This window comes from Asterias rubens, chromosome 6, assembly GCF_902459465.1.
Source record: "Asterias rubens chromosome 6, eAstRub1.3, whole genome shotgun sequence".
NCBI classification, from domain to species: Eukaryota; Metazoa; Echinodermata; class Asteroidea; order Forcipulatida; family Asteriidae; genus Asterias; species Asterias rubens.
Genome location: NC_047067.1, coordinates 10,016,767 through 10,043,931, shown reverse-complemented (window position 1 = coordinate 10,043,931; position 27,165 = coordinate 10,016,767). Strand labels below are relative to the sequence as shown.

Here is a 27,165-nt window from a genome sequence, read left to right as displayed (position 1 = left end):
AGATTGTGTGACATTCGTCGTAGACACAAATATATCATTATAAAGAACTGGGGATAAAAACAGTTATTGATTTAAATAATCTGGGATGTAGCGTAAGAGGTAGGCACTAGAGGGCGCTACAGCCGGGTTATGATTGCTACCCACAAACTGTATTGATTTAAATGTTACTTATGGATGGAAAACACAGATTGTTCGGATGGAAGTCGCGTGACCCTAAACTAATGACTGTAATGAATAAAGCCATCATCACCTGCTAAAGATAAAAAGCTTTTCTATAATAAGTTCTTGGCGCTTACTCTGCACTTAGTTGTGTATTCTTGTACGAAACAACATCCTGGATCTCTAAAGACAATCAACGCAGAACAGCAACTGAAATCCACCAGTAAAAATTAGAATTATAGCCTCAATAATTCGCAACAGATAACATTCATACTTTATTGTTACAGCAATAGACAAAAGTGATGAATTACAAACACCGCATAATATTACAAAATATTTTATAAAACATCCGATTTTTGCAGAAACATAAATATTAATAATAGCAAACATTTTTTCGAGAAAACAATTTGATACCAATGGCGATAACAATAATAGTAAAATCACTAGAGGGCGCCACTCTCAGATTATGGCCGTTTCAGAATAAGCGGCTGTGGCTTGATCACCACGTTAGGGTTGTGGCCGTTTCAGAATAAGCGGCTGTGGCTTGATCAGTATAGCAAGCCCTTACCATCAGCCACATCCACCAAGTCGGACATAGCCTCCCATGCTGGTGCTGGTGGTCTCAACAGGGATGTTTTGCCTCGGGTGTGTGTGTGTCCGCCATACGGTAAATTAACACGTGCAGAAAGTCTAAAGAGGGGGCGCTATCGGACGAGATATTGTACGCAATTTGCCGTATGGGGGGGGGGGGAGTGTTCACAGAATATCCTGCCAAACAGGTGTCATAGTCTACACATGGTAAACTAACATGAAGGAAGTTGAGTCGAAAGAGGGCCCTATCAGACGACATTATTTCTACACCTATCTCCTGCTTCAGACCATGACGACCAACGGGATCGAGCGAGAGCATTAACTCTGTCAGTGAATAAAGTTTGAAACGTTTTACACGACTTATATCACGGCACAGTCTAGAGGGCGCTTCATTCACCGTGCTTGTTATGCTATTAATTAATTTCAATACAAATTTAGGGAGGCTGCAAACATGTACATGTACATGCATGATTGTGACACTTCGTTCTTCCATGGGTGAAGATAATTCCTCCTTGACTCTTCTGGTAACAACGTGTCCAAACCTATACCCCGTGTGGTGTCTTGGTATGTCTTCTTTTGGACCTGGGTCAATAGATAAAGCGCATCTTGCAATTGATAAGGTCTCTCCTCATTGGTGAATACTGCCACCACATTGTGGTGATGACCCATGGAGAAATGGATGACCCATCTCAAAGTTTTTACAACGTTTTCAACAATGTCAAATCAATCATGGTCCAACCAATCACGGCGATTCAAGTTCCACGTCCGATGTCGATTCCCTATCTCGGTCGTTGGGGGCGGTAGATAGAGCGTACTTGGGTCCATAGTTAGTCGGAGTAATACTCTCCACAATGAGTGACAAATGATCAAGACTGGAGACACGACCATCAGAATCTGAAGATGTGAAAACACAAAGAGTAAACGTTATGGTTCACTTGATTATTTAGAGCAAACATAGAAATATTCCACCCGTGATTAAAGCCATTGGACCCTTTCGGTAAACAGTGTTGTCCAAGGCCCACACTTTGTGTACCACAACTTCTATATCAAATAACAAACCTGTAAAAAGTTAGGCTCAATCGGTCATCGGAGTCGGGAGAAAACAACGGGAAAACCCACCCTTGTTTCCGCGCGTTTCGCCGTGTCATGACATGTGTTTCAAATAAATCCGTAATTCTCGTTAACGAGAATTTATATTGTTTTGCTGTTTTCTCAAAAAGTAAAGTCTTTCACCATTGCCTTCTGTAAACCCTGTAAGTTATTTTGTAAATCTGTGAAATTTTTTGTTTTTTTCTGAACCGAAAGGGTCCAATGGCTTTAAGCATTAAATCTAGTGAGGTGGGTTAAGGAAAAAATCGTGACACGGCGGACAAAAGCACCATTTTTTTTACCAAAGTATCACTTCCAGCAACATGTTCAGACCTTTCACTTTATCACACACCACGTGACCTATGTGAAGGTTCAAGTTGTGGTCAAAAAACAGAGTTTGGGAAGTCAGATTTGAACTTAGGTATGCCTTGACTCCATTGTTATTGTTTTATTTTATTTTTTTTCTTTAAAAGCAGTATTTTATAATTTATCAAACGTAAATTTAACGTAATGAATACACTCAGGTCACTTCTAGGGAGTCTATCTATAATAAGAGGTATCATTAATGATGCACAAATTTAGAATGTAAGACAAAATTAAACTAAAAATTTAAAATACCAAGGTGCCACTTTGATACTAGGAAAAAATAAAAAATATAAGAAGCGCTTTACTTACTGTTTAATTACTATAAATAATTGTTTAAATGACTTTTTTTTTTGAAGATTGGTGAAGATTGGTACTTCACCCGAAATCGATGGTTACAGCATTGAGATTGTTAGATTAGACTAGATGAGATTTATTTATTGTCCACGTTAACAAACATAGAAACTTGACATCCACTGGTTAAGCGAGTATTTAAAAAATTTAATATCAATCTACATGTACATCGATACAAATCGCATTAAACACCGATCAGAGATCGATAAACCTCTTGCAAAAATATTTTGCCCTTCTTCACAAATTACTTTGGCAGATTAAAAGTACTCGTTACTCCCAGCACCAGACGGTACAGCTATCTGTGATTTCAAACTATTCTATTCGCTAGCAACAAACTACAAACAACAAACAGGGTGTAGCCGTAGGCGATGTTGGTGGCAGCGCCTTTCTACGGGGGATGGCCGCGAGACGACCCGCATGTTTTCGCGGGCACCGTCGGGTCACGACGGGTTAGGTCTTCCCGCCGGCGCGCCGACGGATGGATCTTGGTATCCTGAAAAAAAACTTGCACTTCAGCACACTGGGAAAGAAATGAGGCTAAATTTTACACCAAGTGGTGATACGAGTCAATCTGTTTAAGTGAATCCATCTGGGATCTTGAAGCGTGTTCACCAATCTAACAGAATATTTGCATCATTGATGTCCTCCGCCAAGCAGTCAGGAGACAGAAACACATGCATGAAGAAACACATCTCAAACCAGATAATAGTTTCAACATGCACTTTCTATATTAACATTCAGGAATGAGAGTCATTGCTGACCAAAAAGTCTGAAACTGTGTACCCAGAGTTTCAGAAGGTACATTGTAATGGTGCCATTGTCACCCTTTGGTAACCTGTAGAGTTATATATTGGTTCCAAGAAGTTTTTGATACCAGATCGTCAGTGCTAGTTCAAAAAGCCAGTCTTCTTTAATTTGGAGAAAAACACATTTTGTATTTGTTGTTAACCAGGCAGACTTGAAAAGGGTCTACATTCAGGTCTACATTTCTCGTTCACGGTCATTATGAGGAACTACGTAAAGTGTAACATTCCATTAACAACAGGATTTTAATAAAATCATGCGTAATGACAATGTTTGACCCACTCCGTAAACATAGGACCATATAATACAGGGGGCAATCGCGCTTCCTAACACAATTTTCCTTGTGTCGATTTCACAAAGATAGTGAGTCCTACAATAGAATTAGTTATATGACTCTTATAGGGATGCTTAACAATTAAAGGCTATAGTCCTAAGTAAGGACGAGTAAATCGTCCTACTCGTCCTTACTCGAGACAAGTCTTAACTCTTTGGGATATCCACCCCTGGTTACATGTCTAAAGGCTACGACTTTCCCCAAGCCCGTGCCTCCATTCAGCTGTGTGTTCATCAGACAAAATGACTATCATGACCACTGATAGCACAAAGGGCGCCCTCAAAATGTGGAACTCATACAAAGGCCTATTTTGAAAGAACTGTGTCAATGTGTGCCGTTGAACAGAGCACAAACATCCGAGTTGATGACAACTTGAAAACAAAAATGCAGCTGCAGAAACATCTGTACAGTTCACACACCTTTAACCCAAAGAGGGCGCTCTTGTTATCAATGAACCTTCTCTGAGCCCAAATCTCACTTTTCAATACAATTCTACAGTGGGACTCTTCGTGTCGATTATGATCTGGCAGAGGGCAAGAAAATTCAAAAGCATTTCATATTACAGATACTTCTAATTCTGAGAAAACCTTTGAGCTATGAGGAACGTCATGTAAAATCCAAGTACAATTACATGTGGTAATTTTCAAAGACCATTCTTCTCACTAAGTATATCTCAACATTATGCACAACATAACAAACCTGTGAAAATTTGAACTCAATTGGTCGTCGAAGTTGCGAGATAATAATGGAAGAAAAAACGCCCTTGACACACGAAGTTGTGTGCTTTCAGGTGCTTGATTTCAGGACCTCAATTAATTCTCATTCTGATGTATCCTAATCAAATTCAAATATTATTTTACTGATAAAATTACTCCTTTTTTGAAAACTATTCGTTACTTCGGAGGGAGCCGTTCCTCACATTGTTTTAACTATTAGCAGCTTTCTCTCTTGCTCATTACACAGTGAGTTTTTATGCTAACAATTATTTTGAGTAGTAATTACCAATAGTGTCCAGTGCCTTTCAGTGGACACTATTGGTAATTACTACTCAAAATAATTGTTAGCACAAAAACTTACTTGTTCACGAGTAATGGGGAGAGGTTGATAGTTTAAAACATTGTGAGAAACGGCTCCCTCTGAAGTAACGTAGTTTTAGAGAAAGAAGTAATTTTCCACGAAATTGATTTCGAGACCTCAGATTTAGAACTTGAGGTCTCGAAATCAACCATCTGAAAGCACACAACTTCGTGTATTTTACTTTCACTATCATCTCACAATGACCGATTGAGGTCAAATTTTCACAGGTTTGTTATTTTATGCATATTATTGAGATACAGCAAGTGAGAAGACTGGTCTTTGACAATTACCAATAGTGTCCACTGTCTTTAAAGCCAGTGGGAACTATTGGTAATTGTCAAAGACTAGCCTCCACAGTTGGTGTATCTCAACATATGCATAAAATAACAAACCTGTGAAAATTTGAGCTCAATCGGTCATCGAACTTGCGAGATAATAATGAAAGAAAAAAACACCCTTGTCACACAAAGTTGTGTGCGTTTAGATGGTTGATTTCGAGACCTCAAGTTCTAAATCTGAGGTCTCGAAATCAAATTCGTGGAAAATTCCTTCTTTCTCGAAAACTATGTCACTTCAGAGGGAGCCGTTTCGCACAATGTTTTATACCATCAACCTCTCCCCATTACTCATCACCAAGAAAGGTTTTATGCTAATAATTATTTTGAGTAAGTACCAATAGTGTCCACTGTCTTTAAAGAGAAACTATGTAGTTCGATACAACTCAATGTGCTTCTGGTATTCAGTTGAGCCTCTGTGTGTGTAGTGGGCGGTGCTCTCAGTATAATAGTTACTCTAGTTACTAACATGATAAACTCACACTACATACACACGTTAAAACGAACAAAATTTACAAAAACCCTTCAATTTTAAACAATGGTGTTAGATTTTTGTCAAGAAACTGAGAGAGTTAAAATGAAATGTAACATGACAATCCTGTGACTACAATTATTGAAGTAATAACAAACAAGCCAAACAAAGTAGCAACAAAACACAAACAAGGGAAAACGCTCAAATTAGACAGGAATAATTATTAACAATACAATACACTTAGTGTATGCAAATGAGAACAAAGTACTTATCCCTCCTATATACCCATGACGCGGGTATAATAAAGGAACACGTTGCCTTGGATCGGACGAGTTGGTCTTTGAAATGCGTTTGAAACAGGTAGAAAGATCCACACAAGTATCACTCGAAATTGCACGGTTTTCCTTTTCAACGCAAACTAACATGGTCGGCCATCTTATGGAGGAGGGGTTGGGGAGGGGGGGGGAACACACGCCAATGTCATGGGCCTTAATCTAAGCCCGATATAAACTTGCACAAAATCTCTGCAACAACATACACCGGTTTTCACGAAAAAAATTAAAAGGTGAAATTTCACCGTTTGGCTGTGTGTACAACGTGAACTCAAACTAGAAGATAGAATAAATTGATTCACTTCAAAACCTTGGATACAATCTTTGATTCACAACAAAGTGTCAAGAAAATGATTGGCCACTTTTGGGGTGGACGAGGAAGGTTGTATTTACGTACTACACCATACATCACTCGGTACACGGGGTAATTACGGGGATCGGTACACCACACTGAGACCAACACCCCTGTCGGTCTCAAACAAAAACAAGTCAAGAATTTTGGAGGTGTAAAAAAACAGCGGAAAAAGTCATTTCCGCTGGGACCTTACGAGCCTAATCCTCGCCCCAGGTGATATCGGGTGAAACTACGGGCCAATGAGGTACTGACTGGGCGGTCAACCCAACATGCTAAGCACTCCCACGATACGTACAGACATACCTTTGTATATCCATGGCTCAATAGTTAGTCCTGTGCAGGGATTTTTAGGGTTTAAAACAAGGGTTTATGGAGAGTTTATCACAACTTGCCTTTTTCTCTCTCTCTTGAAACAAAGCAAACACTACCAACTTGGGGACCATGTTTTTAAAGGTTTTCTAAGTTTGGTTGAAGGCTGGAACTTTTGAACTAACACGTTTAATGTTTTTGTTTTACCACACTTTATTTGCCACTTTGATTTGAGAAAAGTGATTGTTTTGTATACACGACGACAACATTGGCCGCTGTTGGCTATGGTTTGTTTTGAAGAATATCCTAATCTTCGTTCACAATTCAACGCGGACCATGCTAAAACCATTGGTTTGGTTTGGTTTGTTTGTTTGTTTGTTTGTTTGTTTGTTTGTGTGTTTGTTTGTTTGTTTGTTTGTTTGTTTGTTTGTTTGTTTGTTTGTTTGTTTGTTTGTTTGTTTGTTTGTTTGTTTGTTTGTTTGTTTGTTTGTTTGTTTGTGTGTTTGTTTGTTTGTTTGTTTGTTTGTTTGTTTGTTTTAATAAAATGGGAAGGGACGCAGGGTGTGGGGGGGGGGGTCCGGCGTCCGGCCTTCTATACATGATCACTGTGCACAAATTAATCGCTTAGCAACACTCATTTTTGTCACTGAAAAACCTCAACGAAAAAAATATAACTTTAGCAAAAAAACTAAAGGGATTGAAAGCAATTGTGATGGAATTGGTTTCAGCATGGTGGTATGTAGCAAAGTTATAACAATATCACGCCCCAAACTCCCTTTCTCTGTGAACCTTTGAACAAAATACCGCCAAAGTTCCATGAGCCTCTTCTGTGAAAAGTAATGTTCACTGTAGTTTTAAAGATACATGAACATCAAGCATTTTGTGCCACTTACGCGAAGTTGTTTCACCATGGTTTCACGATCGTTTTCAGCAAAAAATCGAATCAACTAAAAACGTCTCTCATACTCCAGCCATCTCTCAATGAAAATGTTTACATCGTTTCCACGGCAACCAAGGAAACTAAGATGATGATGACGACATTCAATACTTCCTCCATTGACCAACATATCGCGGTCAAGTAACGGGACAGTGTACTTTACCAATGTTTACAGTCAATCGTGTATTATAGAGTATCTCTCAGCGGTATGCGCAATAGCGTGCGAGAAAGAAAGCAATAAAATTGCGACACATTGTTCGCCATTCTCTTTCCAGTAAGGTTGATCTACTCGGAATCCAAACCTCCATTTTACCCAGCGAGTTAGAGGCAGTGGACACTATTGGTAATTACTCAAAATAATTATCAGCATAAAACCTCACTTGGTTGATGGTATAAACCATTGTGGGAAACGTCTCTCTCTGAAGTGACCTAGTTTTCGAGAAAGAAGTAATTTTCTGTCATAGTTATCTCGCAACTCCGACGACCAATCGAGCTCAAATTTTCACAGGTTTGTTATTTTATGCATATGTTGAGATACACCAAGTGAGAAGACTGGTCTTTGACAATTACCAAAAGTGTCCAGTGTCTCTAACTTCGACATGTTCCTTCATGGTGCCAGGGAACACTTCAAAAGTGTTACTTTCAAAACAGCTATAAATATAGGCATCCGAATTTTATGAATAAAGACCTATGTGAAAGACGAAACCAAATAATTTTCAAACAGTAGTCGGGGGAAATTTTTTCTGCTCAAAAGACATACGAATAGTGTATTTAAGACACTTGACACGTTACTCAAAATAACTGTTAGCATCAAAACTGACTTGGTATTAACGAGCAACGGAGAGATGTTGATGGTGAGAATCGGCTCCTTCTAGCAACAATGTTTTTGAGAAAGAGGTATTTTCTCACCCAAATATTAAAAATCTCCAAACCCGAAGCCCTTTTCGGCATCTTAGAGCACACAAAGGTGTGCAACAAACAGGTAAACAAAATCGTTCATTATTCTTTTGCGATTTCAATGACCCATTAAGTCCAAACTTTCACTGAGATTTGTTTTATAAGATATGCATAATGCCGGAATACACCAATGGATACTAGTCTTTAACAATTACCAAAGACTGGACGTCCATGCCTTTAAACATTATCCAAGATGCAAAAATTGCTGTGAAGACATTTTGGGAAATTTTTCTGTTCGAAAAGGCATACGAACACGGCAATAACCATTCGTCTGTCTTTGTCGAAGGCTGACTGAATTTCAACAGGATTCCCACGATGGATTTGGAAGATCGCTGTAAACTCGTTCTCAGCACAGAGTCGGGCCCCGAGGCACTAGTGGGATACCGCGCTCATCCTTCGGGAATGGCGTACAGGTAAATCAAGGTGAACTGACAACACATTCACTGACACTCCGGGCTAAAATGCAATCAAACTCCATTTTAAAGATTCCTTGGTTAGGGGCATGATTTAGAAACTTTCACACGGAAATAGGTGATCTCAAAGTCATCTTACTTTGTTACTTTATTTGGGTTTTCTTGTTCATTTGTTTGTCTACCAGGGATGAAATTTGACGTGTGCTAACATTCCGAAAAGAAAGACTTGCTGTTCTGGGTTACCCCAGTTTTATACAGAACCTAGATGTCACAATCTCTGAGGCTTTTATAGACTCTGTGCACCACACACAGTTTGAACACAATATGGACTGTTTCTTTCTCACAATGTCATATACTATGGATTTTTAAAAATAACATCTGTAATTGGTGAGATTTTAACGAAGAAATTTTTAAAGGGGAGGTACACGTTTTGGTAATTGTCAAAGACCAGTCTTCTCACCAGACTGCTTCTCACTTGGTGTATCCCATCATAACCATAAAATAACAAGCCTGTGAAAATGTGGGCTCAATTGGTAATCAAAGTTGCAACGAATTTGTGTGCTGTCAGAAAGGAATGAAAGACTTCCAGCTAGAAGTCTTTTATTATTTTAGTGAGAAATTACGTATTTCTCAAAAACTACATTACTTCAGAGGGAGTCGTTTCCCTCAACTTTTTATAACATCAACAGCTCTCCAATGCTCGTTACCAAGTCAGTTTTTATCAAAACGTGTACCTTCCCTTTAACGTATCTTTGATAACTATAAATCTTGTAAATACAACACAAACAATTTTGTGCACAAATTCTATCTAAAAAATCAATATCTAAAAGAAAAAATTAATCACAAAACTGAAAAAAATATATTTTACTGATGAAAAAACAAGCATGCAGAAACAAAACACCATTTCCCCCTCGTCTAATCCCGAGCTCTGGAGAGGGCGCTCTGCCTAAGATCGATAGAAACCATGCGCAACCACGAGACTTCACCCCTGCTCCCCAATATAAATACCGTTCCTCAACCAATTAATTAAGTAGATTTAATGCTGTGTAGCCTGCTGTATCTTCCAGAATGAAATGAAAACAGTGTGAATCCATGGGATCAGAGTCAGACCGTAGTCTCCATGCACAAGGAGGTGTGTATAATCTCACTCCTCCCAGTTCAGTGGATCAATCGTAGCTGTTCACACCTGATAATTAAATTGATCCAGTGTGGCAGACTACGCAATACATACACGACGGAACTATGCGTTCCAAAAAGTGTTACTAAAAAGTAACTGAATTCTTTACATGAATTTACAAGAATTCAAACACAAGGGCCCAGTGACTAGAATAAGACTACGAGAAACTACCGTGTCACAAACTCAAAAGTACAATTTTGTGACTGGTGTGCAAATTTAGGCTCAATTGGTCTTCGAAGTTGCAAGATAAATTTTGTGTTGGGTGCGCTTTTAGACAACTAAAAAAAAAGCTTCATGTGAAAACTACCTCGTTTTCAAAACCTACATTACTTCTGAGGGAGCCGCGTTCCTCAAACAAACATTGTACACTACCAACAGCTCTCTGTTGCTCATTATCAATTAAAGTGTGAATGCTAACAATTATTTTCAGTGCCAAAAGTGTCCAGGGGTCGATTTCACAAAGAGTTGGGACTAGTCCTAAAGGAGATATTTAAAAAAACGTATTGCAAGTCATAAGTTAGGATTAGTATAACTCGTCCTAACTCGTTAAACTCGAGATAAGAAAATCCACCCTGTGCCTGACATTGTGATACATTGCTGTACGTTCTATGCTACGATAGGTAGCATAAATGCTGGTTTGGTTCGGTTTGGTTGACCTCGATTACATCTGAAGTATTTGTAGATAGAAGCAGTGAATTCGGTTGTTTTATGTGTTAACAATCCCACCTATAATTGGATCATTTACGAGTGGTTTTATCAGAGGTGCTGCCGCAAGATGACGAAGTCGGCTAATAACTTTACCAGACATTAACGGAATGTTGGGACAAGCGTCAAATTGTCATGGCTTAAGTATTGGTTCACTCGTCTCAATAGGTGATCATCATAAAAACCACATGGATTGACATTACCACCGGGATGATAAGCAGAAGCGATATAAAGGAACATTGACCATCCACTAAAAAGATACTCAAATCTTAATGTTGTACATTAAGGCTTACATAGGCCTATTATTTGGACAATCTTGTCCATTTTTGTTATATTTTACCCGAACCCATTCCCATCCCCATTCGCAATAGCTCCTCATCTTTAAGTGTATCCATAAGTAAACCATTACGATTTAAACCGGTATAGGCCCTACCGTCAAGCTCCGACAACTCCCGTGTAATTTTCAACTAATTTATTGAGAGAGCATATTCATTGAGTTTACCAATCAAAGTTTAAGCTGATTTAATCTCCAAATGCTACAAATTATTGTTACTTAAAATAACAAAACCAGCATTTAACACGTTTGTCTACAGACTTTCAGACAAACTTGAAATGTGTGGAGCACCTTTGCCAGGAAGGCGTATCTTTGGGCATGGCAGTACGACAATGGATAAATCGGCAGTGCGTATACGGGTTGGATGCATCTGGGGTTGGATGCATCAGCTTATGACAATCTCCCAGATATGCCCCTTTAAGTGTCATACTTCCTTGAAACCTAAAACCAACAAGTTAGCACATAATAAATTATCCATGTCAATGCATAAAGCCTACTGTGTGTACTAGCCAGTCTAGCGTATTCTCAGCAGTGAGCTAACGAACCGATAATAAATCTAGCACCGTTCGCCTATTGCAGAGTGCCTATGGGGAATAATGGCGTCTGTAACGCAACACCAGTCATCAGCGGACCGAAGTCTATGAGCAGACAATGTCTATAAATATTTCGCGCCAAATTTCTCTGCATTTATCTCACATAAATCAGGATTTTCTCCGATCGGGAGAAGTCTTGAATTTCTGTCTACCACTCAACGAAACCATAAACAAAACAACAAAGTAAAAACACGGTCACCAACAACGTTAACAAGAACAAAACTCCATAACAACAACAGTATAACAACATATGAATGATATATAAAGTTCTTATAAATAAAATGATGTGTAGCTTTACATTTTATGATAATCACCAAGGTCAATTATACTTATTTTGTCTGCAAGATGCCTTTTTTAAACTTTATTCAAATATATGAGAAAGCGTGCGCGCTGTTTTATATTCTGATTCATCGATACAAAGGGTCCTTCAAAAAGTAAATCAACACAAAATGTTGATTATTTTTTACCCCCAAAATTAAAAAATTGGAAATAGATTGTGACTACATGTAACAGCAGTAGGCCCACTGTCGACAATAAAGCCACTTATCACTGACTACAGTACATCTTTGTGCATACTAGATGTTTTTACAAAATTACCGCCGTTGAACATTTTAATTGTTAACGCCAATCAGACACCACAACGTATAGATTCTATAGTCAATATTAGAAATGTTCAGTTGTCCGGCTTGTTGTTTCCGTAGATTAAAGGGAATACATTAGGCCTAGGCCTATCAACAAATTACCAACTTAATTCAAATCAGATGCCTAGTAAACAGTCTAGTCTCGCGTCAAGTCGGAACACTAGAAGTCAATGTAAGTTCTCACGGTAGACCGTGAGAGGTAGAACCTAATACGCCATGCACTTGTTACCCTATTGTACAGTCACCCTGTAGGTACAATCGGGGGAATTCCATGATCCCCCAAAAAGTGCAACAAAAACTGTACAAAACAAACGCAAGTAATAAATCATAACTCACTCCCAAGTTGTCAAGAGTGATTCCAGAAAAAAAAAATGTTTTTAAAAAGAACCCGCATAGAAATATGAGTTATGTTGGTAAGTACGCCGTAGATGCGTTTTCCCAGCGAGTCGCTGTACGGGGCTGAGGGGTGGGATTCGCCCGTCATACGGCGAGAGTCATTACCTGTCAATGCTTCATGCACGGCTGTCCGATCCTTCAATCAGGAAAATAATATGACATTCGATGGAGGTGTCATGGTACTTTTGAAGGGCAACATGGGACTCGAGCAACCCAAGATCAAAATACCAAAATCTATACCAGAAGATTTCAGGCGATGAAATTGCCTCGTTCCGTTTTGTGTGTGTGTTTGCGCGTGGATATTTATTGCTTTTCATAAAGTGCACTTTACTGTTGTAACCCTAGTGTATTATGAACTTCTGTGGAAACTACTGAGTTACGGATAGACTTTAAAATAATTGTTTGTGGTGTCGTATCCCCACTGGGGTTACCGTAACTCTCAGTTTTTAAATATCTCAATATTTAAAACAAAAAGAAATCTTAAAGATGCTGCAAACAGCAATTATATACACAAACAGCAAATCGCGAAGAACCACATTGCTCAACTTGTTTTAGTTTTGTCGTACGTGTATGGCTGCAAATAAATTGGGTTCTTTGGAATCCTTTCTAATTTGCACTGGCTTTAGAAAGACAAAGTGGGATTTAGATTTATTTATAATTTCACCTTTTGGTTACCCCTCTCTTAAAATTAAACCTAAAAAATACTAAACAATTGGTACTGGACCTTTCGATGTGTCTTCACTGCCATCACAAACGTCATCTGAGTTGACTTTCATCAATCGAAACGAACAGGAGGAGCCATTGAAGTCACCGTGCTGTAGAGAGAGACACATATACCAAAAATAAGACAAAAATTAAAACTAGAATTTAGATGTTAAGATGTAAATGGCAAGAGTTTGTTCCGAAGATTCACACTGAGCAAGACCATGTAACTGTTGTTTACAAAAAGAGTGACATTGTATCCTCGGACTTTCTGGCAGGCAAGATACTGTACTCGTCATAATAGTGTGAAAGGGACTCATGTTGTGTCATATATTTCACCTAAAGTCAAGAGTTATATAAGTATCAGCTGGCAAGTTTTGAGATGTGCCCCTTTCTCAAATCAAAAGTTGATAAACAAAATTGGACATTTCAATCTTCATAAAAATTTAAAGTCCAGGCTCTGTGGCTTTGTTGTAACCACGTGTCACAGGTAACGTGTGTCTCTAACCATTTTGACCAGAATATACCGATTTCTTTCTCCCATAATTTTTTCTCAACTATATTTTGCAAGGGTGATCGAATTGCAAAATTAACTCCGATTGAGTTTTGTTTTCACTTTGGCAAGTAGAAAGTGTTCAACTAGCATAACTAGCATAAACATGTGTCTTCAAAAATGTTGACTGGGGAAGGTTGTGCTTAGTGAGACGGGTGGGGGTAGGGGGGGGGGCTTCGAGCCACAGACCAGCCAAGTTGGTAATCTCTGTCCTTACTCTATGGTAATCCGAAGCTCTGAGTACGCCGGAGCTCCGAGTCCGTCACACCGGTGTTATTGAGAAAACCCTGTGGAAAGGAAAATATTTTCCCCGTGTTGCTCACCGAGTAAGGGGGTGTTGGGGTCAGGTAGAATGTCTCAAATCCAACTCCCTCATCTCGCGAAAAAAAAAACAACAGAAGGGCGGAGCGCAGTAACACCCGGGTAAAATCCTTGGAGACTTTCCCTTATTTACGTTCACAGTAATTCTCTCCATCTGTTTACAATCGGAACCCACGGACACCAAGCAAACTTTTTGTGGCGAAAAAAAAAATGACCGTCCGAAATCAACTGCTGTTAATATGACCGACAGTAATAAAAACCTGGTCTCAGCAAAACAGTGATTTAACCCGTAAAGCAAAATCCCTGAGGCCCACTTGTAAATCTTGCGGGTTTATACAGGAACCCGATGGCTTCATTCAGCAAAATCAATTGTCAAAATTGTTCACAGTTGTGCTTCTTAACACACCGCGACCATGGACGATTGAAGCTTAATATACTTCCATTCCACCGGAAACTATTACCAATTTCTAACGACTGCTGGTAGAGGTTCACTTCAGTTTTATTGCCTTCAACTCACTTGTTATACTCTCATCATGCTCTCAACAATAAAAACGTATTTGACGAGGAGGTCGTGCAAGTGATTTCGGTTGCCATATTTTAATGTTATGATATGCCCTTCGTATATCACAATCAACGGTTTCTTTGACTCTGCATTAATAATAATAATAATAATAATAATAATAATAATAATAATAATAATAATAATAATAAGACTTGTAATGCGCACATATCCACCCTGCTGGGTGTTCAAGGCGAAAAATAAATGTGAAGGTCTTGGGATTGGTACACACTAAAACTTGTTTCTTCTCTTCCACGACAGCGTGCTCCATATTGGAGCCCAATGTGGTGTTGTGAAAGAGATAATGTATGCGCAATGGGATTCTTTTTGCGAATGCCAATGCAGTACGAATTTTTACTTCACAAATTTGCAAAGTTCGGAAGGGTTTAACCGTGCTCGACTCCTGCGAAACATGCGCAGGGAAAAACTGTATGGGCTGTGACGTCAAATGTTGTATCGCATTCGCATTTGAAGGAAGTATGAACCGGGCTTTATCATTAATACTCTGTGGTTTTCACTGTAATTGTGGATCATGGTGTTGAGTCATAGCATGGAGGTACAATTATTTTTTGCTCCATACCAATCATGAGACAAAGGCAATTTCACCGAGACTTGTCTAGGCCCCTATCATTATCTTCATAGTCCCAATATATAATCTAAGACTAAGAGGACCAGTGTTTTGGGAAACGCAACTGGGCTATAGGAACAAAGATTGGATGGGGGTATATAGACCTTAATCATGCTGCCTCCATCTTGCTCATGTTCCTGGTATCGACTAACAATAATGAACGCTAATGATCATTTTGAAATTAGGATTAATGTGTTCTTCCAGCCTCGGTTTGGTAAAATTGGTATCAATGGGAGAAATTCACCGTGATAAAGGTCTACGCTGTCACCATCTTGGCCATGTGGCCTGTTTCTATAACAGTAATGAATGCTAACATTCATTTCGCAAACATAGCACCAGACTATTATTTCGCCTAGCCTCAGTTTGGTTACAATGAGTTGGAAGGGAGTAGAACATCAAGATGGCCACACCGTGGTAGGTCTATGGGGTCTGGTTAAAGCCCAAAACAAAAGGTGTAAGAAAATGACAAATGCCAACATTCAGATCAGATCATCATTTCCCATCATTCGAGTTCCTCACACTATCTATCTTCGTAAAGGATGCAAGCTCGTTGTGTACCAAAACGAGGAGGTTCATGCACGGGGCTCGAGTATCCCCGGAACCATTCGAGATTTCAAATAATGTGCATGCGAAATCTTCATTGACTTTGATAGGTTCTATCAAACCGATGTCATACCGGACTATTTTTTAGTTCATTCAATTGAAAACTCCAAGACCAGCGAATCTAGCGAAAATATTGTCATGTCAGGCGCAGAAGTACACAAAATATTTACTGAGTGAGAACGATGCTTATAATATAATTTCATTTTTCTGTTATCGCTTTCAATGTCTAGTGTGAAAATAGCCCAAGTACTGACAACTACAGTCCTGCTCTTAAGTACTCAGCACTTTATTATCCAGTTATAAAACACATTTTCGCATGAAGGACATTCAAAGCCACAGCTTAAAGGGCTAGCCGAAAATGTTACACCTTTGAGGAGCGATCGTGAAACCATAGCATTTCCCGAGTGCAAAGTTGTGTGACCGAACTACTTTATTTAGTTTCAAATTAACTGAACAAGACCAAAGTTGTTCCCAATATCCAACAATCTTGAATCTCAATGATGAATTGGTACTTCACCGCGAGTCAGTCAAAATGTTACAATGTCTTACATGAACGCGTGCACATCACATAATATGCCTGTGTCAACCAGTGGTAAGATTGGCTCTTTTGTACACATGTCATGCCATCTATAACTTGAAAAATTGTCCATAAAGGAAAAAGTTTGAAAGTATCACAGACGAGCACTCAAACTCAAAACAAAACCAGCGTTTTCTTTTACGATTACACCAACGAGAAAGTCCTTTAAATGGTGGCATATAAAGGGACCTTGGCAGCCAATAACATTTTAGAAGTTAAATTGGAGGGGCATGACGGGAAATTAACGACGGTCGTTATACGCACCGAAGATATACGATCGGGGTGAAGCGACGATAGATGACATACGCGGCTCGCCATACTGTTTGAATAGCTAGCTCCTAGGACTAGTTTTATGTCATGGTATAATTATGAGAGGAAAGTTTCCCTGTGGTTAGACCATTAAAACAATACTGGGAAAGTGTATAAAATAGGCTCTTTGAAATTGATGTTAACCAAACCGAGGCTTGAAGGTTATTGGTCTGACCATTGTTGCACCAGTTTATTTATTTACTTCATTAGTTATAGTTTCGAGAATGGATCATGAAGTCCATGCATTAATATATAAAGAGATGTTCACTGACAAACAACGGTCGTTCAAGGCACCGGACAATATTTGGTAATTACTCAAAATAACTGTTAGCTTAAAAACTTACTTGGTAACGAGCAATGGAGAGCTGTTGGTGGTTTAAAACAACTTGAGAAACGGCTCCCTCTGAAGTAACGTAGTTTTCAAGAAAGAAGTAACTCTCACTAATAATAAAATACTTCAGCTAAAGCCTTTTATTGTGCATCTGAAAGCACGCAAAGTATAAATGCAACAAGGGTGTTTTCTTTCGTCATTCACTTGCCAGTTCGACGACCAATTGAGCTCAAATTTTCACAGGTTTGATTTTACTTTATGCATATCACCAAACGTGTCCACCCGCATGCCTTTAAGTGTTCGAGAAATACCAGTTCTATTGCTGCATGTAATTCTTACACGAAGTAGCCGGGCAGTGAACTACATTTAATTTGAAGAAAAAAAAATTGTGAGAATACTGGTCTTTGTCAATTACCAAAGGTGTCTAGTGCCTTTAAATCATACTTATGGCATTATAGTAAGGACCAGGTATGGTTATCTCAGCTCGCAGTTGTCTTTGCATTGAATAGAGGGCGACAGATGGCAAATTTGAAGTCTTTCTTTCCCCCAAAATCATGATCAGAGTAATGTCCGATAGACCTACTTTGGTTTTCTTGCCAGTACGTGTCTACATTCGTGATTAAAATGACATAAAAACTATTCTAATCTGTGCAGTGGTTTTTCTTAGAACATAAAAAAAACCTCTTTGACTTTATATAAAACCCTCAACACCAGAGCGCAATTACGACAAGTAGCCATAAAGAATTCCCGAGCCGGTAGCCAAGACTTTGCCCAAGATATTATCATCACCCACAAGAAGTATCAGTCAATTAATTAATTTCCAGCAGAGATGGAAAATTGTCTTGAGGAGCTGAGGGGACAGAATTCTCCCAGATTAAAGTGGTACACGGTCGTGAATTTTGTGAAATGGAATCCCCATAGAACATCATAGAGCGTGTCCATGTTGGATGAAATGATAGAGTGAATTTATGGTCAATATAACATTGTGTCAAGGGATGACGTGTGATGGAAAGCATCCAATTTGATCACCTTCTACACCAGTCCAGCAAACTCTGTCTTTTTTCCACCACCAACATTTCCCCCCGAAGATAAGGCGTGGGTTAAACCTAAGTGCTGACGTAGTTCCTTTGACGCCACGGTTTTTCAATCCAATACGAATTCCTTGAAGTGTCTTGGGAGAGATTCGTTGAAATAAAGGCGCGAAAAAACGCCTGCCACTTCAGTATTGAGCACCGGTATCATTATATGCACGATGGATTGGTATGAAGATGTACTCATATCAGTTTCCTGCCAGTCTATTTATACTTGGAGAGTTCGCGAGCAGACGATTGTCACAACAATCCTTTTCTGTTGTAATATGTTCCTTATCCTTACGCGACTTTTCATCAATCTATAATCAAGTTCTTCGAATCTATAGTCCAAATATATTAGTTGGGATAAAACGTTGAATGAATACAATGTTGTTATAGTGTATACTGCTTCTTGAAGAACTGAGACTAAAATGAACTTTGCCAAACCAACAAACAACAAGCCTACAAAGTATTTGTTCTCGAAGGTATATATATTCATGACTCTCATAAACGATAAATTTCAGAATTATTGTTTTTCTCGATCAAAACTTGGTACCAAAGTGCAATGTTTGTCGCTGTTTATTGACGGCCGGATAGGAGCCGGTTGGAGTCAACAAGGCTAAAACAGGGAGCCATATTTAAAAAGATATCGGTTTTTTTTTGTCTCGGAAATTCGCGACTTTCGCTTGAGTGTTTTTGGTTTTCGAGTAGACATAGACCGATCTAAAGTGAGATATGATAAAGTCAATAGTTGTGTCAGCAATTTTGTAATATCATACGCTTAAACATGCTGTCTTCGAATCAGGGAATTCGGCATAGGCCCTTTGGCATTGGGGAACAAATATTTACCATTTATTAGCTAAATTTTAAATATGATTTAACAATTCTTGTAAATAATGATTTTTAACTTAAAAATGTTTCTTTTGAATCCTCATTATTGACCTCCGGCAGTAACACTAACAGCACAACCGTATTTCAGACTAGTTTGTTGGTGTAACATCATTTTAAAATAGTAGATTGACGCACGTGGTTTAACTTAACGGGTGTCTTTTGTGTTGATTTGGTATTTGACGTTGATTTGTGGAAGCGCAACTTAAGTCAGACAATGAAGTCTACAAGTTATGCTTTGCTTGCTCTTATTTCACACAGTTAAACAAAACTAAGAGATGTTAAATTTTCATCGGGATAAACAACTTTTGTTTACCCTTACAACGATGTCTGTTAGCACTGTATACTCAGTACTTTAACGAGTCCTGTGAAAAAATACCACAGGCATTTTACTCGGGTGGGACTCGAACCCACGACCCTTGCAATTCTAGAGCAGTGTCTTACTAACTATAGACTACCGAGGTTGCCTGGTAGCTAGAGGCAGTTCGAATCAGGAGATGTGTGACAAAGAGGTTCCTCATATTTTGGTATTTTTTTTCGAGGGGGGGGGGTACTGTTATAAGTTTCGGTAATAAGTGTTTGAACAGGAAACACTCTGGTTTATTGTAAAATGAATGATGCAAGAACTGCATTGATACCGATCTTTGAGAGAAAAAATAACGATTGCTCAATCCAATAGTACAAAGCTGGTTGCAAAAAAAAAATGAAAATTCAACATTGGATCTGTGGATATTCACAGTTCAAAGGGAAAAAACGCAAAAAATCGATGGTTTATTTTTAGTTAATTTGTACTGAGCGTTTTGTTAATCTTAATCGGTTGCGTTTTTGCAAAAGGTTGCATAAGAAATGCAGAAGAGTTGTTCAGTATCAAAGTAAAAACACTTTCCATTCGTAATCCCCTTGGATTGATGTCCTTTTGCCGTTTCCGTATCGCCACATTTTGCACGCATCACGCACTGCCACCAACTACAAACCGACGGCCTCTTTGCAGCCGGGATCCCTACCGTGATATGCCCCGACACTCCCTGTCGCTTATTGTGATTTCATTCGCCACGTCAAGACATTCTTTCCGGTCGGTCATCATGGCCCGCTTTACTCTGCGCACTTTTGACGGGTAGCTAACCGACCCTAATGCCTTTACAAGCTGGTCTGTCCGACCGACGTTTCCCCCTTCTATTCATGATGGATGGTTTTCGAAGTATGGATATCGCATTAAAATTGCTGAAAATAAATCCTTGTTTGCTTCGAACAGGCACAAGAATGGCACAATTTCAACCACTTAAAGTATTTCTGTGTGAATTATCTCTGGTGATTCGATATCATCTTTTATAATCTAATATAAAGTGATGTTGAAATGTTAGCTATACGGAATGAATACAGAGACTGAACAAGAAGAAGGGGCATTAATGGCATGTTTTAAAGACAGTGGACACTATTGGTAATTGTCAAAGACTAGCCTTCAAAGTTGGTGTATATATCAGCATATGCATAAAATAACAACCCTGTGAAAATTTGAGCTCAATCGGTCATCGAAGTTGCGAAATAATAATGAAAGAAAAAAAATCCTTGTCCCACGAAGTAGTGTGCTTTCTGATGCTTGATTTCGAGACCTCAAATTCTAAACTTGAGGTCTCGAAATCAAACTCGTGGAAAATTACTTCTTTCTCAAAAACTGCGTCACTTCAGAGGGAGCTGTTTCTCACAATGTTTTATACTATCATCCTCTCCCCATTACTCGTAATCAAGAAAGGTTTTATGATGATAATTATTTTGAGTAATTACCAATAGTGTCCACTGCCTTTAATGCAAGTCAATTTCATTCAAGTCTCTGGATATACACATCTGTAGTACAAAAAGAAACGCGTCTCATGAAACTGGATAATTAAAGTTCAAGCAGATATTATGGCAGAAACTTGGCATGCATTTTACAGAATGGTTCAACCTAACATTGAACTGGTGCCAAACTTTGAGAAAAAGATGATTGAAATAAAAGTATTCCAACCAAAGTACAAAACACTTTGTTTAGAAACAACACCAACATATACAAACAGCGGCGTCTTTAATACGCATTTTCTTATAATTTTCACAGATGTTGGCAAACATTTTATGTATCTGTGTTCCTAGGGAGCCCGTTTTGGGGGTTTAGGGCGCATGTGAATGAGTGTCCCTTTTGTGGGAAAAGTAAAAAAAAGAAAAATAAAGATGTAATGATAACATTGAAAAACTAAAATAACTTAACAAGCGGATTTCTTGACCATCAACACAATGATTTACGACCCCTATATTGACCTTTGACCTCTAAATCTCAAGACGTTTATTGTGAACCTTTAAGGGTAAGGATGCCTCCCGTCGCAGAATCTTGTTTGCAAGGATGACCGACTTTCAAATTAAGTACCAGACAGTTCTAGCTTTGATGCGCCTTGAAACATAAAGTCGTGAACGAAAATATATTTCAACATTGGTATGAATTGAGTTGGATTGTATATTGCTGATTTGGTTGGATTGGTGACATAAAACCAAGTTGGGTAATTGAATTTAAATGAAAGAAAATTGAATGATTTGATTTGAAATGTTGATTTGAATTGAGTTGGGTTGAAATGAGATAAGTTCAACTAAAAATTATAATTGAATTTGTTTAAATTAGTTTAATCATAGATTCAAATAAATTGGGTTGACATTACTTTAATTGTAGGATTTGAAACTCTGATAGTGGAAATACGATATAGAAAGGTTTGCGGTAACACCATGTAATGACTATCTCTAATGAGTTGGGGTGGTTCTGAAAAGAACCGTTGGTTTCAACTCGACGTTTCGATCAGTTTGCTCTGATCGCCTTCTGGAGAAAGTTACTTTATTGCTTTAATTGATTGACTTAAAGTTGTGAAAACAACATCTCTTGTGTTTATACATTTGAGTTGATTTTTAATCAGTTTCAATTTTCAAGGTACAGAAACAGTAGATATTTTTTTAACAAAGCCCCGGTAGGCATAATCGCTGTCAGGTTTCTTCTTGCCGACACGTGTGCCTGTTATTTTGAAACTCTCCAGGTGTGTTATTCCTCCAAACTATTGGAATACAATGGATTCACTCTCATAAATTCAAATCATAATATAAGTGGAGTATCAATAAACCTCAATATTGTGGATACGGGTTCACATCCGGAATCTTTACATGCCCGATATATCATTAAAGGCAGTGGACACTATTGGTAATTACTCAAAATAATTATTAGCATAAAACCTTACTTGGTAACGAGTAATGTGGAGAGGTTGATGGTACAAAACATTGTGAGAAACGGCTCCCTCTGAAGTAACGTAGTTTTCGAGAAAGAAGTAATTTTCCACGAATTTGATTTCGAGACCTCAAGATCTCGAAATCAAGCATCTGAAAGCACACAACTGTATATAACAAGGGTGTTTTTTCTTTCATTATTATCTCGCAACTTCGACGACCGATTGAGCTCAAATTTTCACAGGTTTGTTATTTTATGCAAATGTTGAGATTGAGATACACCAAGGGAGAAGACTGGTCTTTGACAATTACCAACAGTGTCTACTGTCTTTAAGGTACAGGTAAATAGTAAAAACACAATTGGAGCACTTACTGCATATTATCTTCAATAATATCTTTTTGTTCATCGTGCTAATGACCAGGGGACACAATGCCAACGACTAATGGCACTTTGCCAATGACCAGGGACACCTTGCTATTTGACCAGGCTGACCAGGCATCATGCTTATGGCCAGGGGCAACATGAATGACCAGGGGCATAATGCCAAAGACAAGTGGCATCGTTCTAATGACCAGGGGCAAAATGTTAATGACCAGGCCATCAATCTTGTTACCAGGTGCGTCGTGCCACCAATGACGCAAATGAAGCAAAATTTACCTGCTTAGCGAAATACTTGGCTTAGTTTCCTTTGTTTTCTCACAGAACTTGTGATAGTTTTTAAAGAAACGCTACTACCAATAGAACTGTGTTGAACTGTAAAAATGATTTTTTGAAATTGGGGGAATCAAATCGGCCTATGTCTTAAGATTTTGTTCAGTATTTTCATCTGTAATTTAATACCATTATGTCATATTTAACTTTCTCATTTAGAAAAAAACTCGGTTATACTTTAAATGCCAGATTTCGAATTTAGCTGGTATTCGAACGATCAGCACGCAAATGAAGTTATATTTCCTCACGACCTCGCTCGCATCCCATGTTATTAACCGTACAGAGATAAATTGTGATGCATGCCTAGCTATTAGCTTCCCACAAATCCCCCTTGATGGGGCAGAATTCCGATCCCAATTTATACTGATTTTCTCTGAGCGTGATTACTCACCGAATTAAGCCTGGACTCTACCGAGGGTAGGACCGTTCCATCACTGCCTCGCCCCGGTGGTCCGTGGTGAATCAACGGGGAAGATTCAGCCTCGTGCAGCATCATCTGCAATCGCTCTATATATTGGATGGCACTACGGAGGATGGTCACCTTGGGCATTCGTTGCTCCGGGTTGGTACACGTCCTCCTCTTCAGGACCTCGAAGGCAGCGTTGACTTTGGTCAGGCGTCGCCTCTCGCGGTCCGTGGCGGCTCGTCTCTTATCAAAAATGTTCGTTTTCCTCTTGCAAGCTTTACATGCCCATATCAAACACTGTCGCTCACCTGCGAAATAGCATGAAACAATAAAGGCACTGAACAAATTACCTCTTTCTCAAAACTACGTTACTTCAGAGGGAGCCGTTTCTAACAATGTTTTATACTATCAACAGCTCTCTCCAATGCTCGTCACCAAATACGTTTTTATGCTAACAAATTATGTTGAGTAATTAACTGAATTTGAGCCAGGACAAATAAAATTGCGGAAATTTGATCTAAAGGCACAGGACATAACTTCTTAGAAAAACTATAATAAACATGCGGGTACAACCATGTTTGAATTTCTCTGGGAGGAGTATTTTCTCTGAGAAGAACCGGTGAAGTCATTAAAGTCATTGATGAGTCTACAGTGAATGATCTATACTTTAGGCCTACTTAGTGAATGACATAAACAATAATTTGGACAATGAAAAGATTGTGTTAGACACATTCCAAGTGCAATAAAACATTTCAAACAAAAGTTGTTCAACCACATCTACGATTATTAATTTTGTGTTCCTCATTATTTTAGACGAAAATCCCTCAAGAAAATCCCTCTGTAGATTTATATCATCTTTACGAAATCAAATATACAAAATTGTTAATACATTTTATAGATGTGTAAGTCTTTGGCAAGTACACACTATGATGGTCTACAATTGAGGCAATTGCCACTGGTATCAATGTTTTGTTTCGTTTTTCTCTCAAATTAAAACACATCAAAACTAATTTGTTGATGAATTGATTAAAGACAGACATACCAACGTGATGGTTATGGTCGTGGCCAGGCGCCAAGATGTGTGGATAGTGCCCGGTGCCGTTATCGTCCCCGTTCTGATTGAACTTCCCATTCACAAATCCAGTCGCCCCTACCCCCCTCTCCTCCATCCCCATATCACGATGGGGATCCAAATTCTCCCGAGAGTTCGGCCGGTAAATCCCAGGCGAGGCCTCCTCAGCGAAGCAGTGATAGTCCGGGGGTGAATCACCGTACGAGAACGACTGGATGCACACCGTAGAGGAGTGCTGGTCTCCCCCCGTGTAACCGGGCGTGCTGCCCATCGTGGCCAACATTAGAACGACGAGGATTCCCGGAGTGAAAACAAATCAATCTCAGAAGTGGGGGATGCCACCATAAAACACACACGGTACCACAAGTATATTCAGGAAAGATGGGTTACACTTCAGAGATACCCTACGAAGTGTGCTCGAGAAGTCAACATGCAGACGACATTTAAAGGGCTGCGGTTTTTTCTTATATAGAAGTATAATTCGGTGGAGTGTTGTCGGTTATCTCGTTGAAGTGGGACTGACGTAGTTTACTACTACATGGGCTTACCCATGTTGAAATACCACCACTCAAATCCCACGGGTGTACTTAGCCCAGGTATGCGGCAGAACCCTGCTAAATGCTATTACGGATACGCCGGGTACCAAGGCTTCCCCCTCAGGATACGAGTCAACCGAGCATGCGCAGACGGCCATGGAATACATCCGCGGGCTTTTTTTCTGTCAACTTTTTTTTTCTTTCGCGGACGATGAGAGATTGTGGATCAAGTTTATTCCGCGCTGAAGATCTTGCGTCGTTGGTGTCCAGAATCGGAGAAAAACAGAGAAAATGGGTCCGGTTCAACTCTCAGGCTGTTGTTTACAGTTGATGACACCTATTGAGGGTATCATAACCAACCTACTTACACATGTCCACACATAGTTTAATTCATTATAAAACTACAAGTTGTATTGAACTGAAACTTTCGATGATTTGCGTTAAATGGCCCAGAACAAAAAAAGCAACAGCGTTTTTATTAAGGGCAGAATCTCATCCTTGAGTCATCTTCTGTAGAAGATCACCCCAAAACTGTCCATTAAAAAACATATCTTAAAACTAGTCTGCCATTAGGAAATGGTACCAATATAGTGTCTGCTTATTGGTGGATAACCAAAGTTAAAGGAGGCTCCAAAGATGTACTAATTTTTTAGTAGAAAGGGTCCTAATGTTATAGTGGGAACACGCCTCTCAATAACTTCACGTTTTAAAATGGGGTTAACTGCCATTTTATTAAACACTCTAAGCCATTAGACCCTTTCGGTAAACAGTATGGTCCAAGACCCATACTTCGTGTATCACAACTTCTATATAAAATAACAAACATGTGAAAATTTAGGCTCAATCGGACGTCGGAATCGGGAGAAAATAACGGGAAACCCACCCTTGTATCCGCACGTTTCGCCGTGTCATGACATGTGTTTAAAATAAATCCGTAATTCTCGATATCGAGAATTGCTATTGTTTTACTGTTTTCTCAAAAAGTAAAGCATTTCATGGAATAATATTTCAAGAGAAGTCTTTCACCCCTACCTTCTGTAAACCCTGTAAGTTATTTGTAAATCTGTGAACTTTTGTTTTCTGTACCGAAAGTGTATAATGGCTTTAAGGCCAAGTAACACTGCAGAGATAACGAAAACGATAACGATAACGACGAAAAGAGAACGCATTCTATTGGTTGAATTGCTCTGCACATAATACGCCCACGCTTATTCAACCAATCGAGGGCGTGTATTGATGACGTTTTCGTTCCCGTTGTCGTTATCGAGGACTGCGTGACCGGGCCTTTATAGAGAGTGAAATTTGAACATTATACCGCATTGGATATCAACACCAATTATTACATCTGAAAAGGGCCTAGTTAAACGAGGTATTTTACGTCAGTCGGGCTGTCAAATCTGAACTAAACGTTTCTCGTACAAAAATGTACAGTCCCGAGCATGTGAATTGTGACGTCATTTGACGTGTTGGGATGTTGACAACATTCGTACTGGAAGGGGAAAATATAAATGCTCACATATTTACACGCAGGTCTAATTATTGTGGTTTAAAGATGCCCATGGTGGATAACTTCACTTGAAATACTTTAGCTTGACATGATTTTTTTAGATAATGAGGATAACAATTAGTTTTGATAAATGAGAGTCCAAAAATACGGTAAACAGTATAGACCCATGAGTACTTTTCCATGACTCCGATTGGCATTTGAGCTCAAACTTTCAGAGGGTTGTTATTTCGAGATGTATAATGGTGTGGATACTGAGCTGGGTACGGTTTCACAGAGCGGGAAATAATGCTTAAAAAGTTTTTGCTAAGCAAATTGGCAGGACACAAGTCATAGATTGCGCATGAGGAATGTAAATTTGGCTGGTAACCTTATTCTGTTATAATCATATTTATTTTGTGATATGCTATTTTTTTGATTAAGCAGCGCTATGAAA

The 27,165-nt window shown here is 38.9% G+C and overlaps 1 protein-coding gene across 1 annotated transcript; it reads right to left on the bottom strand.

Moving 5' to 3' along the window:
• Positions 1-354: 354 nt before the first annotated feature.
• Positions 355-25,190, bottom strand: LOC117291857 (transcription factor SUM-1-like). Its single transcript, XM_033773790.1, has 4 exons — positions 24,660-25,190; positions 23,603-23,925; positions 13,452-13,542; positions 355-1,644 (listed from the first exon to the last, which is right to left on the bottom strand). The coding sequence occupies exons 1-4, from the start codon at positions 24,970-24,972 to the stop codon at positions 1,493-1,495; spliced, it is 879 nt and encodes a 292-aa protein (XP_033629681.1). The 5' UTR covers positions 24,973-25,190; the 3' UTR covers positions 355-1,492.
• Between the last annotated feature and the right edge of the window lie 1,975 nt (positions 25,191-27,165).